Source organism: Dromaius novaehollandiae, chromosome 7, assembly GCF_036370855.1.
Source record: "Dromaius novaehollandiae isolate bDroNov1 chromosome 7, bDroNov1.hap1, whole genome shotgun sequence".
Classification (NCBI taxonomy): Eukaryota; Metazoa; Chordata; class Aves; order Casuariiformes; family Dromaiidae; genus Dromaius; species Dromaius novaehollandiae.
Window position 1 is genome coordinate 46,116,274 of NC_088104.1, and position 18,103 is coordinate 46,134,376.

Here is an 18,103-nt window from a genome sequence, read left to right on the forward strand (position 1 = left end):
TTGTACTGATGAACACAACAGATCTAGCAGGAGGGATTATTCCTTTTCCAGTGTCACAGGTGTCCTTGTCTTTACTGGTGCTGCTCTTTGGAAATCAATGCTTTGTATGTTAGTGATACACTGTGACATCTTCAAGTTCTTCCCTAGTATTAGGGGACCTGGAGGGACTTGCTGGAGTAAAAGGTGTTTTACGTTTAAGGTGTCAGATTGACACTGAGGATTTATTTCTTACAAGCAAGTATTATGAAATAGTACTGGAGCTGGTTGTTTTATGTAACCCTTGCCCACAAGTCAAAGTAATACACTTAGCTTTAAAAGTGCACAACTGTCTAATAGCTGTCTCTCTGTGGACATTTTTTAGACATGTGCTTTTTGACCTGGGCTGGCTCCGTGGTCACGGAGTCTGAGGACGGTAATGAACCAGTTCAAACCTTTCTAGGATGGAAAACTGACTGACATGAGAAGGAATCTTCTAGAGTGATAGAGATGAAATCTGTGAACTTGAAATGCTTGCAACTCGCAGCTTCCCTTGTCTTCTAACCAGTGCAGCAAACAGCCCTCAAGGTGCCTTACAGGTCGGGTGAGGGCTTAGTAGAACACACTCTCCGGCTCAGATGTGAGCAGTAGTTTAGTTAGCTCTCCTAGGCTGTCTTCACTGTGCTCCACCCCAGTGTTACATCCTTTGGTTGCCAGATTTTCTCCCTGCTTTCTGCTTTTTTGGCATTCTCCCATCAACTGATTTCATTTTTTCTTAGCCAGATTGACTTTCCTGTTATTTATTTATTCCCATGCATTTTTTATAGTCCTTTTCTGGTTTTATCTTACTGATGGAGTTGTTATGGAGTGGAATACTTTCTGATGCAGCACAGTGACCACTGGAATACATTTATGCAGTGAGTGTGAGACTTGAAAGGTTTGTTCATTCTGCAGCATCAGGCTCATTTATAGCCTTTGGATCAGGCCGGCCAAAGAGAGGTTTTTCCCTCCTTCCACTTTGAAGAAAATGCTTGGATCAGCCATGCTCCAATATGCAGTTCAACACGCTCTCTGGCTGCAAAAGAAATGGAAAGTAGACATGTGCAAACCATCTGCTTATAAACACAGCCATAGATGATGAATGTTTAGCTATATGATGTTGGCTGCTAATTCCAGGCCCAGGAGCAGTAATCCCGGAAGGTCACCAACCATGTGCTTGCAAGGCAAAGTAAAACAAATTTGCTTTACCCATCAAGTCAAAGAACATACTTTGTATTGCCTCAGTCTAAGAACACATGTATGCTCAAGCACCTGGGAGTATTTCTACGCTGTTGTCATGTAAATGCCTACAAAACACTTTAAAAGGTGCTAGTTACTTTAGGAAGAATGCACACAGCAAGTAAGAAGCCTCCATCCTCTTGGCAAAGTTGTGCATGATTGTGGTTCAGTTTCAGTGCTTGGAGGTGCTCTCCATATCTCTGCTGGGCTTCATCCAAACCCCTGTGGTTCACACAGGGGGTGATGTCTGGGTCAGTGCTTTATTAAGCAGGAGTTTCTGCACAACTGACCTTGCTGTTGGACTGAATGGAGTTATTACCGCAGTCTTTTTATGACATTATAGTGTTATTAACCAGCACTGCTGCTTGGTCATCATGGGTATTGAGGCTTTGGTTTGTTACTGCTCTGTTGAACTTGCTATTTATTGTTCTGACTTATACCACAGGCAGTGGGCCGCATCTCCTCAGGACACATAAAAGGACTTTGTCTTGAAAAATGCCATCACCTCTGTTTTTATGTGGTAATTTATCTGCCAGTCAGGAGACAGATTCTGGCATCTTGTGAACTGTTAGGCAGCCCATGCAGATGAGTCAAGATATCCGAAATGTGCTGCTGGTAGCTGCTGACCTTATCGCATATCCTTTGAGTATTGGTTTGTGAAATAAAAATGGTGGTGGTTGTGTACATCACCTAATGTGTGGACTGTATTGGGACCAGCAACACCAAACCAGAGCTGGTCCTCAGGGAAACGTTTCCTGAGCTGCTTCCACAAATCCTTGGTGTTTATACTGTAGGCTTTTACACGGAGGTGAGGTAAATAAGGAAAGTCCTTCACATCTGACTTGGGGCAGGTGGTTCAGCAGAGTAAGGCTGTGGTCCTTGCTATGCTGTGATGTGTCTAGGTTAGTATATGCTTGGTGCGACTCTGAGGTGGAATGGGAGATGGGAAGTGGCAGGGAGGAGGCTTCTGAGTTTCTCAGTCAGTAAAACAGATTTCTTGAGGTCTGCTACAATTCTCTTTGTGTTTTGATGGTACCCTGGCTGTGACAGGCTTGGCAAGAATTTGCTTTGGCAACAGGTGTATTTGTAGGAGCCACTGAGGAATTTTGGCTTGCCTGAGGAAGATCTCCCTTCCGAATGCCAGTGTAGTGTTTCCTGGCTAGTCTGAGATCAGATTCATTAGTGTGATGATTTGAGAACCCCTCAGCTCTGGGATCAGCTCTCCCTTTTGCTATGAATGTTTCCTCCCATGCTGACCTGGACTCCATAGCCAGTCAGAAATGTAAGTTTTGGCAAAGTGGTTAAAACGAATGTCAGGGAAGACTGTTGGAACGTATCTATTATACCTGTGTTTTCTTAACCTGCACAGGACCTTGGAACAGAAGACAGTGCTTATGCTCCCTAGAAAGGGTGAAAGCAATTCACATTAATAAAGGAAAATGTAGCAGCAAGCCAGGTCTACCCTGGAAGATTTTGATATTTGTTGGAACATTCGCTTATTTTAACAGCACCTAGTGGTAAAAGTTCTGGTTCATACAGTTATGCCAGTAAAAACCTACTTTTTGCCAGTTCAGCTTATTTTGTGGAAGGACCTGGCATGAATTCTCTAATGACACTTTCAGAGCTTTGCGTAGTGCATTTTGACAATAGACTGAACAACTTAATGAAGCAGCAGTGTTGAATTGTACTGAACTCAAGAAGGCCTGTGAGCAAACAGCAACCTGAGATGTTTTCTTCTTGACGTATTTAGAAATGTGCGCGTCTGCAATGGCTTCTCCTAAGACCAATGTGTGCATAGTATTTGCTCGTCTTCAATGATGCTGGTGACTATTAGATGTCAGTCCAATCAATCTATGTTGTTGAAATTAATACGTGGTAATTACAGCAGAGAATCTTACCTCTTCTTTGCATCCAGCATGCATCAACTGAAAAAGGGTGAATATTAGTTTACATTTTACATACTTCACATACTTCTGAAATTAAGGATTGCATTTGTGTTCTAAAACGATAGATAACTTCCAACAGAATACTTATAGGTGAAGGTGTTGGCTTGTCTCCTGAAAGGATCCCACCAGGATCTCAGTGTGGACATTTTGAAAATATCCATCTGCCCTTTAATGACAACGGTGAAAGGTCAGGCAGTCTGCAAGCTGTTTGCTCTAGTGGCTGTTGCTTTGCTGAGTTCATACAGTGTTTAGTACAGTAGATTTGATGCATGACTGGAGCTCTCAATACCTCTGCTAAAAATCTCAGGAGCTTTCCATTCTTTCTAAATGGTCTATTTTTAGTAACTTATCTGGTGAATTAACGAGATGCAGTATTCTGCAAAGAAGCATCCTGCTCTCATGCGTCTATGCTGGAAGAAAATTGCCTAGAATTAAGGTAGTGAAACTATGTGGGCTATTTTCTCCCTAGTCCTATTTTTCAGTTTATTTGTAACTTCAAGGGTTTTTTCTACTGTCTTAATTCCTTCCATCTGCAGGCTTCTCTCTAGAAAGGACGATGAACTCAGTAACCTTCTAGTCAGTAAAAGAATCAGCTCCAAGACAACTTCACAAAAACATTCTCTGGTATAACAAAGAGTAAGGCCATGCTACTTGGCTCTGACAGAGTTCTTTGGGGAATAACTAATGAGATATGTATTTTCTTTCTTTGTCTGTCAGCTACACTGTTGGATCAGTACAAGAGAACAATGACCAAGTGTGGAAGTTCCAGCGTTACTTCTTGGTCCAGGAATACTGCAGTCGCTTGACTATCCCCTTCCCTTTTGTCATCTTTGCCTACATCTTCATGGTGATGAGGAAATTTTTTAAATGCTGCTGTAAGAACGAAAGTAAAGAGCCATCTATTTGTTGTGAGTAGGATTACTTCTTATTGCCTAAGAGTCAGCTCTGTGACAAGTGCATTGTAACTCTTCCATGGCATGCTGTACTCGAACCAGGCAGTTAGTGTTTGGGGGGGGGGGGGGGTAATTTTCAAGGGCAATGTACGTCCTGGAGGAAGTGGTTGTTGTGGAAATGAGGAGCAGCTCATTCATTTTCTCCATCAAATGCAAAACCACAGTGTTGCTAGAAGTCTTTCTGATGAGATTCAGATCAAAGCCCCGGCTGCTTTTCAGACATAACCTTCCCTGAGTACTCAAAGTTGCACTCTCTCTGGGATATGGGGAATTATACTGCTGACTTCTTTTGTTAAGCTTCCAATTGAGCTCTGAAAAAAATGTCGCTTTTGTTGTGGAGGTTTTGTCTTTTTAAAAAGCTTTTCTGCTCTAAATACCTTTGGTTTTGTTCTGGTTAGGCATATTTTGTGTGCTGCCATGGGACCTACTGCACTTCAGTAATATGCAGAATCATGCAGTGCTTTCTTTTGTCCAAGCAATTTCAAAGCATAATTAGCTCATGTATGTAAATGACTTGTCTTAAAATTAATCCCACCTGTTTAGAGGTGCCTGTGCTACTTTCTGTGTTTGAAAGCTTTTTGCATTAGACCACGTCTGCTACAAGTTACCTAAACGTACAGAGCATGCAAGATCAAGGATTTCTGGACACTAGGGAACAGTGCAGGAGCGATGCACTACCCATTCAGATGCTGATGAGAACTGAAATGGGATGTTTTACATTTTTCGTGCACACCATGAAGATGACTTTCAGCTCCTGTGGGTTCTGGATGAATGTATTCGGTGCTCTAATTCTGCTGGCCACTGTACCTTCTGGAATTGTGTTTCTTTTTCTCCTTCTTTTACAGTCTTCCAGCTAATGAAGCTCGTTGCTGCTAGGGCAGCCTGATAGAGTGCAAACTTCTTTAGAGGCTCTTCTGATTGAAAGAGAAAGCAGAGTCTTCTAGCCCTCTGGGCATAGCCAAATAAGCAAACTGTGTCAGGAAACCATCCTCAAAAGTGCAAGAATGGCTGAGTCAGTCCCATAGCTATCTCCCCTTTATTTACTCTTTCAGAGGGCAGAGATATGAATTAACACGTTTTTTTTTCCTCCCCCAAATGGAGGAAGTGTCGTCTGTTGTCGTTGTCTCGTTGAAGTGCCATTCATAGCAGATGAGAGAGAATAAGTTAATTGATGGACTTGTTCCCATCTATCAGTGACCTGACTGTTGCCCTGCAGCACAGACCGGATGTGTTATAAGTTTAGGAGAAAGATGCATTCTTTGGGGTATAAAATTTCTTAGCACTGACAAAATTATCTTGGCTTTCTGAAGCGGTGTTTCATTTCCTTCTTGGGGAGATAGTCTAATTGCAGATATTTCTTCCCAAGTGGTGCATGGTGATCTTGTTCTGGAAGCAAATGAAAGAAGTGAAGCCAGAATATCATTGTGACTGTGCTGAAGAGAACTGAGAACTGCATGGAGAATGCAGCTCCAGTATATTGACTATTGCAAAATCCTAGCTTTTCCATCAACTCTTATAGAAATAGTCTGATTGGGATTTGGGTGCTTAAATGCCTGTGGGTGTCTGGGCTGAAAGGTAAGGCTATGTGAGGTCAGAGGAACACTGGGTGGTGGAATCAGGGCTTAAATTATTTGTCAGCCATGGACCTGTCTCAGGAACGGATATTTGAGGTTTGCAGAGTGATGACAGAAAATCCAGGCTTTGGAGTGTCCTCACGCACACATTTGTCCTAGCCCCTCTACCTCGAGAAAAAAGCTTTTGTGGTAGGTTTCCCCAGGTGAAATATGTATATATGTAGGGCAAGCACAATTCAGAGTCTCCGTTCCCAAATAGCCTTTGATTATTGTCATGCTCTGTGACCATGCAATGTCGAGGAGTGATGTGTATGTCCTATGGCAGTCAGAGCCATGTGCTATTTGAAATGTCAAGTTATCGAACCCCAGGAAGTGCTGGAGAACTTTTCCACCCTTTTGGTTTTATTCCTTGTCTGGCTGCCTCAGTTTCCTTCTTGCTTTTACAGCTTTTAAGCTAAAGCTTGCTCTGACTGTGGTGTGACAGACACGGGCCTGCACACCTATGTGGTTGAATCAGTTCCCTCTGGAGCCATACCTCTTTAGTGGGATTTGTGCTATTCTGTTAGAACAGGATAAAATACAGAAGGGTTTTCTTGGAGGACTTTGACATCTCAAAGTGCATCATGCTCTGTGTCACTCTTCAATTTACAGCATCAACAGGAGATGCTTTCTAGAGAAGAAAATGTTTTGAAACGTTTTAGTTCAAGGATAATTCATACAGTATGGTTCTTAGTAGACGTTACTCCTAATGAGCTGACATGGGATAAAGTCAAAATGATTAGTATGAAAGCAAAATTCAAAATCCACTTTGGAACTTTCTGGAATGTTTCATGTCTGTCGAAATGGCTGCCATTTAAAAAAGCATGTAATCAAAGCTCAAAAAATTCTAGAGAGAGTCTTTTGGATCTGGGAGTGTGTGTGGGGTGTGTGTGTGTAGTGTGGTGGGTTTTTTGGTTTTTTTTGTTTGTTTGTTTTGTTTGTTTTTTTAAATCAATTCTGGCAGTCAGGAGTATACAGCAAAATGTGTTAATGTCATATTTATGTCAGAGCTGTGTTACAGCTGGGAAGTAGGGCTGCAAATGCTCTGTATGCTGAGAATGGAATCATTAGTCTCTGTGAATGCAAGCGCTAACCCAGCCTTTTCACATCTCAGCACTGGAGAGACAAATTAACTTAATCTAGTGTTTTTTTTTTATATATATATGCATTTCCTAGGCTTAAGAAGTGAGGACAATGAAACTCTGTCATGGGAAGCTGTCATGAAAGAAAATTACCTTGTCAAAGTCAATACCAAAGCAAACGATTCATCAGAAGAGTATGTCTGCCCTTTTTTTGTCTTTACTCTCTTAACCTTCTGTCAAGTATTTTTAATAAAATCAAGTTATCAGCAGCTCTAAATGTTCATAAACTAATGAGCATTTAAATAAACCTCAACCTTAATCTGCCCATTTTGTTTTGAATTGATTGATTGTTTTTTATCAGCTGCTGTAGCATGACTTCAGAAATAGTTCATTAGGATGGTAAGATGTTAACGACAATAATGCAGGTTTATAATGTCATATTATACACAGTGTATCTGGATAGATGTGTTAAGCACACTTGTTCCAAAATGTCTATCATAATATTTCTCAGAGAATTTCATCTTTCTGTATTTGAGCTTTTCTTCTTTACAATTTGATCAGAAAATGCTATATTCCTGTAGTACTTTGAGATCTCATGGTGGAAAGCAGTTCTGTGTGAGAGCTAAGTGGTTTTATAAAATTAGCAGATTATATGTAAAATGTGGTCTGAAATATCAAGGATTCCAACAGTATCAGTGTGTATGGATATCTCTACTTGGCATGAGCAGGAGAGACTTCTGGGGATGGGGAAAATGCTATTTGGAATGATGGGATTTGAAGACTTAGTGACTTGGACTACTTTTCTTCGCCTGTCAGATCACAACACTTTGGTTATCTTTGGGGTCTGTCCCAGTGTCTTCAGAATAATAGTTTAAAAGCAAAGAGAAATATTAAAGAAAGCTAGAAAACAGCAATAATAAGCTGCCTAGTGTTTGATGTGTGTGATGGTGTAATTTTGTAGCTAGCTTCTGACAGCTTAGGAGTTTCCTTAAATCAAATGTAATGGAAGAGCTGATAAGGCTGAGCAGGAAGGACCAGATTCTTCTAGGGTGCCCCTCTGTCCCTGCTGTGATCATTGCTGTCTTTAAGTGTTTTTGTTAAGACCACCCAGAGGCACTCAACATTGGATAATAAGCTGAACAAATTAAAAAAAAAAAAAAGAAAAAAAAAAAAAGAAAAAAGCTTTTATGTTGGAAGCAAAAGGGTCTTGACAAGGAAAATGGAAAAGTGCAGGACTAACAGTAGTTTGTGTGTTAGGTTATCATATTTGTAATAAAAACAAAACCAATCCACTCACAGACATGCCTTCTTGGAAAGATGAAATGATGGTGTTTGGAGCAGGGACATCTGCAGTCAACCTACTTTGTAATGGACCTCTGACTGCATGCAGAGAGGACAAGCTTCTGAGAGCTTCACACTCTGCACGTGCCTTAGCTCCACTCTTTGGTAAAAGACGAGGACTAGGTGTGCTAATTTCAGATAGACTTCTGTAAGGCAGTTCTGCATAGTTTTGCAAAGGAAGAGTGGTCAGCCATAGCTGCTTTAATGCATGGACTTAATCCTCTCTTCTGTGTCTTCTTTCTGTTTTCAGGATGGTGCATCGATTTAGACAACTGGATGCAAAGGTATTTGTGTTTTGGACTGCTCTAGGGGATGCACCTCTGTCTGGGAAAGCAGGTAGAGGTGCACACAGAAGCAGAGCACCACTGGGAGCTGTTTGCAACTGTTATCATCATCAAGGTCCCATTTTCATGGGGCTTTGTTAACATGCTCCTTTGCACCTTTGTTTCCCAGTGTAGCTTCATATTGTGCTGGAAAATGGAGTAGAATGTGCTTGCTAAGCATTGTAGAACTTTTCCTCAGTATTCCTTGGGTGGCATAGAAGTAAAAATAACTTCTATTGTAATAGGCCCATTACACTGGGGAGGGGAGGCATTGCACAGTCAGAGTATACCCTTCTCAAATCCATCTTGCGTCGAGTTTATCCTCTAGTACTGAAGGCATATGATCATTAATTCTATATTTTCTTGTTGAAGCTCTGCTTATAAAATGTGGCAACAGTTCAGTTGTATTGTGGCAACCCCGGCTGTGCTTTTGATAGCACAGAAAACACCTGCTAGATAAACAGAGAATGCTCCTTTCATATTGCAGGGTGAGAAGACTTTGAATTACGGAAATTTTGTGGCCAATTCACTCATCTGTATTACAGAGATACCCTGCGTTGTATCTGTATAAATCTACCAACCTAGTAGAGAGCACATCACTATCAGAACTGTCATACAAGTCATGCTTTTTGTGACTAATACTGAAAAGACCTAAATGTGTATGATGTTTGAGAGCCTGACTGAATTATGTATTTGGACTGTGAGGTGGGGAGTTGCGCTAGTGTGAATGGATGGCTACGTGCTCTTTAGGAAGGACAGGCCAGGAAGGGGAGGTGGGGGAGTGGCCCCTTATGTGAGAGAGCAACTGGAATGTATAGAGCGCTGCCCAGGGGTGCCTTCGGCTGCTGCCGAAAGGTAGGGATTACGGGGCAGACTAACATGGGTGACGCTGTTGTGGGTATTTGCTACAGGCCACTTGGTCAGGAAGAGAAAGTAGCTGAGGCCTTCTACAGACATCTGGAAGTAGCCTCACAATCACAGGCCCTGGTTCTCATGGGGTCCTTGAACCACCCTGATATCTGCTGGAGGAACAACACAGCAAGGCACAAGCAATCCGGGAGGTTCCTGGAGAGCACTGATGATAACTTTCTGACACAAGTGGTAGAGGAGCCAACAAGGAGAGATGTGCTGCTGGACCTTGTACTAACAAACAAGGAAGGGCTGGTTGGAGATGAGAAGGTTGAGAGCAGCCTTGGCTGCAGTGACCATGAGATGGTCATTGTGAGATGGTTTAGGATCCTGTGAGGAGGAAGCAGGGCAAAAAGCAGGATCACAACCCTGGACTTCAGGAGAACAAACTTTGGCCTCTTCAGGGACCTACTTTGAAGAATCTAATGGGATAGGGCCAGCCCTGGAAGGAAGAGGGGTCCAAGAGAGCTGGTTAATATTCAAGGATCACTTCCTCCAAGCTCAAGAACGGTGCATCCCAATGAGCAAGAAGTTGAGCAAAGGGGCCAGGAGACCTGCACGGATGAACAAGGAGCTCCTGGCAGAACTTGAACAGAAGAAGGAAGTGTACAGAAGGAAGAAGCAGGGACAGGCCACTTGGGAGGAATATAGGGAGGTCATCTGAGTATGCAGGGATGGGACTAGGAAGGCCAAGGCCCATTTGGAGTTTAAGGTGGCAAGGGATGTCAAGGACAGCAAGGAGGACTTCTTTAAATACATCATCAACAAAAGGAAGCCTAGGGAGAATGTGGGCCTGCTGCTGAATGTGGTAGGGGCCCTGGTGCCATGACATACAGAAAAAGCAGAGATACTGAATGCCACCTTTGCTTCACTCTTTACTACTAAGACCAGTCCTCAGGAATCCCAGACCCTAGAGACCACAGAGAAAGTCTGGGAAAAGGAGGACTTTCCCTTGGTCGAGGAAGGTCAGGTTAGGGATCATTTGAGCAAACTTGACATCCACAAGACCATGGATCCTGATGGAACGCACCCACAAGTGCTGAGGGAGCTGGCTGATGTCATTGCTAGGCCACTCTTGATTGTCTTTGAATGGACATGGAGATCAGGAGAAATGCCTGAGCACTGGAAGAAAGCAACAGGCACAAACTGAAACACAGGAAGTTTTGTCTGAACACGAGGAAAAACTTTTCTGTGAGGGTGACAGAGCACTGAACAGGTCGCCCAGAGAGGTGGTGGAGTCTCCGTCCTTGGAGATATTCAGAAGCCATCTGGACATAATGCTGGGCAAGGTACTCTAGGTGACCCCACTTGAGCAGGGGGGTTCGACTAGATGATCTCCAGAGGTGTCTTCCAACCTCAACCATTATGTGATTCTGTGAAGAACAGACTCCTTAGAAGCCCAAGGGTGAAAAGGCCCTAAAACATTTCAAAATATTTCTTTGGATTGCTGTCAAATAGCTTATATGGCAAACTAATAGCTTTTCTTTTAAGACCAAAATGTAAACAGTGAGGGACTGAAAGTGTCTGGTGATTCTCCTTTCAAAACTGAGATGAAGTATAACCTTAATTCTATACTGAAAAACAGCACCCACATTGTGCCTTCATACCTTCAGCTTTAATGACTGACATATGCTGAGACCTGTGCTTAGGAGTAGTGCTCCACTCAGCAAGGTATTCTGGGGTCATCTCCCTGGCTCCGGCTTGAGATGGTGTCCTGGAAAAGTCATCTGTGGATGTAACCAAGTCCCAGGCATGAGTCTCGACTGGGGCAAACTATTCTCTAAGCTCTATGGGATGTCTCAAGGAATAATGAGCTTTGGTTACAGCAAGGGAGGGTTAGGTTAGACTTTGAGAAGAGCTTTTTTAGCTTTGAGAGTAGCACGACAAGGATCTCTGCCAATTGCATTTTCTAAAGAGGCTGCATAGGCCTTGGTCAGGATTGTCTAGTTCATACCACCTCTGGGGACTGCTGTGGATGGCCTTTTGAAGTTGCATCCAGCCCTATCTGCTGCTGTTTTTGTGACAGTGCCTCTACACTGCTCTGTCTGGACTTCTAAGGCAGCAGCTCCATGTGTCAGCATTGAAAACAGCTGGTCCAGTTAATTCTATCTAATCCTAAATTCATAAACAAGCATGTCATTTTTCTGAAGCATCTTACTCTGAAGAATGACTTCCCAAGAGAATAAGATCTTGCTCTTCCTGCATTACGGAACTAGAAAGTTCTCCTTGGTTTGGCACTGCTGTACATGCATATAATAGGTGTTAAAAGAAACAAATATTAAAAACCACTCCTTTATGCTAGACTGGCTCCACATTACTCCACTGAACTGTAATCTTTGTTGCTTTAAAGGAAGAAAAGGAGATGGAATATAGTTTGGAGTTTGTAGCTGTCATGATGCCTCGTTAACTGTGCAAAATATGTATGCGTTAGGACTCACTGCATTAATTGCATTGCTGAAAGCCGTAACTGGGGATGTCCTTTCAAGTATTGTCATATTTGGGATGATATTTGGTGAGGTAATTACTTATTAGTTGTATTACTTATTCAGATTACTTTCCTGTGAAAATCAGTATTAGCACTGCTTCATTTGCCACCACAATGTGGTTACTGAATATGAATAGCAGTTAGTTATTGCTTCCTGACTAATGACTGATATTCACAGGGTAGCCAGGAAAGCAGAGTTCAGATTAGGGATTGTATGCCAGTTGTTGCTGATGTTGTATAGATGCTTTAGGGTATCTTAAGGTTCTTACTACTGCTTGCTTGCTTCTGTTCTCTTCCTTTCCCCATGTTCCATGCTGCAGTCATCTGTTGCAATGAGTTAGATTGACTTTATAAAGCTTCTTTCTTTATACTTTTAAGCTCTGTGATTTGAAAAGCCTCCTGAAAGAGATTGCTGGCAAAATCAAATGAATGCAGCTGAAATCCAAGAGCAGCTACCTGAGCAGGGTAAGCCGTCTTTAAATCCATTCTCTGACCTGAATGGGTTATCAGTATCTGCAATGTTAAATTGGAATGTCACTGGAGGAAGAGTTAGTGTTAATTATTGATGCTTGTATTGATGTTGTCTAATATCAGAAGAGAAATATAAGAACTAAATTCTCTCCCTTGCTTGTTTCTTTGTTTTGTTTCTTTCTCTAAAAAATACAGTTTTCCAGCTGGTGTTTTTAATAATTTTTGGCAGGGCTTAAAATATCTTATTTTGCTCCTTTGCCTTTGAAAAACTGTGAATGACCCAAAGTTATTTTAGTTGTCTTTGTGCTGGAGGCCCTCTGGAAAATTAGGAACTGCTGTGCTGGATTGATTATAGTTCATTTTAGCTCTGAACACCGTAAAAACGAAATAGAAAAGACAGACTTGAGGATAAGAGCAAGTTTTATTTTCTCACTGTCAGGATGGGGTGTTATGGTAGATCGCTATAGCCATCCTTTGTCATCTAGGATAAACTATGGAGTGAAGAGTGGACCCCAGATCTCCTGAGCTGCAGTCTGGGGTCTGGTCATAAGCTGCATGTCCTTTTTCATCAAGGTCTGTGGAGCAATTGGTTTGGAGCCATGGTCTCTAATGGGAAGTGAAAGCCAAGCATAATGTTGATGTATGCAGTGAACTCTTGTCGTCTTTAAAGACATCAGGATTAGAAGGGTGGCTGTTGAGAAGGAAGGATTATGTGGTAGGATTTAATCAGCCTGAACCTTAGAGCCTGGCTCCTTCTCCCTAAAAGGTTATTTTCTGTCTGCAAGACAGCTTCTACCTGTGCCAAATGGCTCCCAATTCAATTGTTTCGCTGTCTTTCAGGAGATGATTTCATATCCACTGAGGTCTCGTTCAGTTATGACTGACTTCCAACCCTCTAATAAAATCTGCAGGGATTACTAGTTACTGGGCATTTTCTTGGATGCAGTAAACTCCAAGTCACCTAGAGGGCAGGCCGCAGAACTGCAGAATAATTGAGGTTGGAAAGGACCTTTGGAGGTCACCTAGTTCAACCCCTGCTCAAAGCAGGGCCAGTTTAGATAAGAGGTAGCTTGCAGTTTGCTTAAAAATAAGTTGCAATAAGAACAAATGCAAATTGTACAGTTACCAGGGAATCACTACCTATGCAAGAACAAAATGGGGGAAATCTTATGAGGCAGCAGTTCTGCAGAAAAGTGTCTGGGGATTGTAGCCCCTCTGAAATAGAATATGAATAACTGGTGTTTTGTTGTCTGTGAGATGTGTGAAGTAATCCTTCTTATAGCATGATGAATCGTCAGTTAGATATAGCATCCAGTGTTAACACTAAGCTTCAAGGAAGTTGTCGAGTGGTTGAAAAGTGTTCAGGACAGTGACAAGAGCAATTGGAAGTCTTTAAAATAATTTGTAGAAAGAAGTGAATGAATTAGCCTGGGGAAGAAGAACTGAGAGGAAAGCAGTGGTCTTCAGACAGGCTGTAGAATGGTAGAATAACTGATGTTGGAAGGGACCTCTTGAGCTCTTCTAGTCCAGCCCCTGTTCAGAACAGTGCCAGCATAGACCAAAAGTAGCTGTAGCTGGGAGGAAATTGTCCACTTTTCATACACAAAAGAGGCCTAATTCACAGCAAGATAGTTTTAAGTAACAGGAAATGTTTTTGACCAGTAATGGTAGTGAAGCACTGAAGCAGCTTGTGTGAGGAGTCTTTGAAATCCTGTTTGACTAACTTGTCTTCAGTGTACAGTCTTCAGTATCCTGTCTTCGGGTAGGCAGATGGGAGGACAGAAATGGTGTCTGGAGGCCTTCTCCAGCTCTCTGTTTATGATGGAGCTTGCAGAAATGACCTGTTGTTTTATTCTACATTATAGATCAATCAGTGGCTTGAAAAGATGGAGTCTCTTTCCAATTTATGCCTGGTAAACTGTCTACGTTGAGTCCTGGTCGATTTTGTGACCAAAATGTCTTGCGTGCTAGCTGTCCAGGCTCTGAAGCTGATCTCTGGCAGTCCAACAGTGCTAGGGTAGTAGCATAAACAGAGGTTGGTGTCTCACAGGAAGCTGACGTTATGCTACCTAATCTGAAAAGGAGTTCTTATATCTGCACTGTCTTCAATATAAGATGCTGGATTGGCCATTCCAGTCATTTTGCTTTTGGCTGTTATTTTTGCTTGCATGTTCTGGCAACTGCTACCCTGCCAACACAGGAGGTGTTGGATGGCTGCAGCAGATAGCTGCTTGACCCCAAGTATTGCATGGGACATCTAAGGTTCGAAGTGGACATCAAGAGGAGAAAAGCAAAATGTGGAGCTGGGCTGGGAGCTCAACTCTAAATATCTTTCCTTTGCTCACACAGATACTGATTCATCAAGAATAATTTCTCAGAGCTGACGGTAACGACCAAGCCAGATGTAACCGATCCAGCAGAGCGTGTCAGTGTCCAATGAGTTCTTTTTTTAAAAAAATTTTATTTTTTGGTCTTAAGAGAAAACAACCCTTTCTGCCTGTTTCATGAAGACGGTAAAACATTAAGGGGACAATATCTCTTCTGGTAGAACTCCAAGTTACCAAGCCCTCCTTTTTCCCTTCTCTTCCTTGATGATTGCTGTCAGCAGGTAGTCCTTGTCAGCTGCTGTTAAAATGCATTCTTAATTCCAAGAGTTCTGCTGCTGCTGCAAAAATCATTTTGCTTCTCAGTTTCCTTCAAATGGGTCTGTTCATGGGTTTCCTTTAGCTACTAATTGCTTGTCTTAATGAATCTCCCTTCCCCCTCCTTTATGTAATAGCCAGATCTAGCTTGTTACTTGCACAGTCCATCTATAAGACCTCCTGAAGTCTGAAATGCTGACGTGCTGGGATGCAAGGTATTGCTGCATCGTGCCCTGGGGGAAACATGGCCATTGGTCCAACCACGCACCCACCTCTTGGACTCCAAAGTGGAGAGTGTGGACTTTTTCCTGCTATACCTGGAACTGTGCAGCAATGCAGAAGCTCAACTGCTACATCCCTGCATGGATGGGGAAGGGGATAGGATGTGATGCAATTAATATAGAAGCAGTTTCCAAAGGGTTTGTATGCAATCCTTGGTTGTTTCTGTAGTGATAACTTGTACGCTTGGAGTGTTGCAGTTTGTTTTACTTTTTTAAACATATACACAGTTTGTTTGTGTTATGATTCTCAAATAGAGAAGAGATTGTTGGCCATCTTTAAACTTTGTGATGCTTGCTACAGTTAGGCTGCTTTTTCTGTTTTTTTCCTAAAATAGGAGCTGCATCTTGTGGCAGATTGTGTGGTATAACTGAGTGCATTACCAACTGAAGGGAAATCACTCAAATGGCATTAATTTCCATTGCAAAACATCATATTTGTCTTCATCCCCAGTGACTATGAATGATCTCCCATTGCATTTGATTTTGAATGCTTAGATACTTCACTTTGGCTGGCAATGGGAATCTTAGTCTTAGTCTGAGGGTTGTCAGGTAGAATATATAGGTGCTTATAATGGCCACATGAGATCTCCTACTAGCTAATTAGGTAGATGGAGAGGAAATTTCTATGAAAGCTTCTTTGGTTAATACTGCCCAGGTGAGTCGTCATGACCAGTGCAAATGCAGCCAGCTGCTTCTTGGCTAGAAACCAAAGCCTGCAAGCCTGCTTCTGGGCACACAGCACATTCCAGTCCATGTGTGCTGGGAAAACATGTTGATCCAAGTGGGTGAAGACATTTTTATATGCTTTAATGTTTCAGTGACTGCTTAAGTTCAGGGCTGTGAAGCATTGATGTAAGTGAGGAATGTTTCTACTGGGGGATGCAGCTGACTGAGCTGGTCATCTGCTATTGGAGAGAAGGCCAGCATATGCATGGAGTCTGTAGGGTGACCTTTTAAATTTATTCCTTTTGTTTACACACCCAGAATATATGCCAGATTTGGCTTCTGTGTTTACTCAAGCTGCTGCTGTGTTCGTACTTCTAGCTAAAAATTGAATAGTTTTCGGGGGGGGGGGAGGGAAGGGGTTTTGTCTGCCTCACATTACCCAGTTTTATTGTATGCAGTGTATTACGTGATCCTAGTGTGTATAATGCCAGCAATAACAGTGTCACTCATTGATATATGAAAAGATTTCAATATTTCCCTGTTGGAAAGGTTATGAAGGACTCCCATTCGTTGACTACTTTGGCAGTTAGCTTGCATCATAAATGATTAAGATAAGTTTCCTTTATAGAAGTGAATTTTCCCATGTCATTTGTCTGCCTTTAATGTGGAAATTGTGCTTTTAGTCCATTTCTTTCTTATATGAAACCTGTAATATACTTGTCAGCAGCTGTAGTGATCTGTTCCCTTGTACTATTATAGATGTAGCTTTGAGCCATGTTGTGAAAAGTCAAAAGCATCCTTGTGGCCATATTTACAGATTAAACAATAAAGTTACTTTGACTTCTTGCTTTCTTTTTCTTTGATGGGAGAAGGGGAGAAAAAAACTCATTTCTACTGTCTACTTCTGCTATATCTGTGACATTTCCAACATTTTTATATAAAAAAAAATGTTATTGTGGCTGAGCTTTCTGTGTCATTCCTGGTGTTTGCTGCCTGTGCCCTAAAAAGAATCAGTGTAGAGGCCAACTACCCTACAGAGCTGCAGTGCAACTGAGCAGGCTTTGAGTTATATCCAGTGACAGTTGTGTTAGTGATCCATCAGCTACTTAAAGGATTCTTCAATAATTGGAAAGTCATTTATCAGGAGTCACTTTAATATCAAGGAATTTCTCTGTAGGGTTATAACTAAACTTTAAGAGTATTACTTCATGATGAGGCTTTCCAAAAAGTAAAGTTGTAGACCAGATTTATCTGCTTGATAGGAAATTTCTGATCTGCAAGACGTGCCATGTACTGTCAAAGTGGAAAGCAGCTTATAGTAGAAAAGCCCAGCCCTTTAGAGCTGTGGCTAAATCTAAGGTAAAATAAAAAAGGAAATGGGCTTTTTCAGCTTGCTCAGGGATCTGCCTTGCATCAAGAGTTGAAAATTACCCGGTGCTCCCCTGGTAAGGACAGAGGAAACAAATGTGATGCTTTTGTGTGCTTTACATATTTGTGCTGCGTTAAATGGCTAGTGTTCTTGAAAGAACCAACAATGCTTCAACTACTGCAGAAAAAGCAGTGCCCTGATGAAGTAGAAATGGGAATTCAAATAGTGGATGTTTGAAGGGCACTTTCTATTTAATGGCTGGTTGGGGATTTATGGTGATGAGATACAGTATTGAATTTTGACCTTTCTTCCTGAGCTACCTAGAGTGTTGTTAGCAGCCAACAGGGATTGGGAGCCTTGGAGAGTCCTCGTGCTCCATCACCACTGATAATTCAGCATCAGGCCCAGGGTTACAATGTGGCCCCCTGCTGTGCTGGGAGAAAGGATGGTTGACTCTTGGCAATATACTTCTGTTTATCCAGCCCAAGACCCTTTACTACAGTGTTGATGCTTTTGGAAAATAAGTTTTTATCATATATTTCTATATTGCTTACTTCCTGAGAAGCTTCCTATCTGTGCATTTTCCTGACCTGTAAATGTTTAAAAACAAAACAAAAATTCAGGATTCTACAGTTATGGTCATCAATTCAAAGTAAGAGCCCAAGGAAAGCGAAGATGGAATGACAGTATTATGTAGCTTGCAAGCAACATTAAGAGGAGCAAGAATCCCATCCCCTGCATAAACCCAACCAGAAATCAAACCAAATG

The 18,103-nt window shown here is 42.0% G+C and overlaps 1 protein-coding gene across 1 annotated transcript in view; it reads left to right on the forward strand.

The window, feature by feature from the left end:
• Positions 1–16,360, forward strand: part of TRPM8 (transient receptor potential cation channel subfamily M member 8) — a 54,478-nt gene extending 38,118 nt beyond the window's left edge. The window contains exons 21-25 of the mRNA XM_064515463.1: positions 3,918–4,108; positions 6,943–7,042; positions 8,440–8,473; positions 12,285–12,371; positions 14,727–16,360. Of these exons, the coding sequence (XP_064371533.1) occupies positions 3,918–4,108; positions 6,943–7,042; positions 8,440–8,473; positions 12,285–12,335 (376 nt within the window). The 3' untranslated portion in view covers positions 12,336–12,371; positions 14,727–16,360. The remainder of the gene's footprint in view (positions 1–3,917; positions 4,109–6,942; positions 7,043–8,439; positions 8,474–12,284; positions 12,372–14,726) is intronic.
• The last annotated feature ends 1,743 nt before the right edge of the window (positions 16,361–18,103 follow it).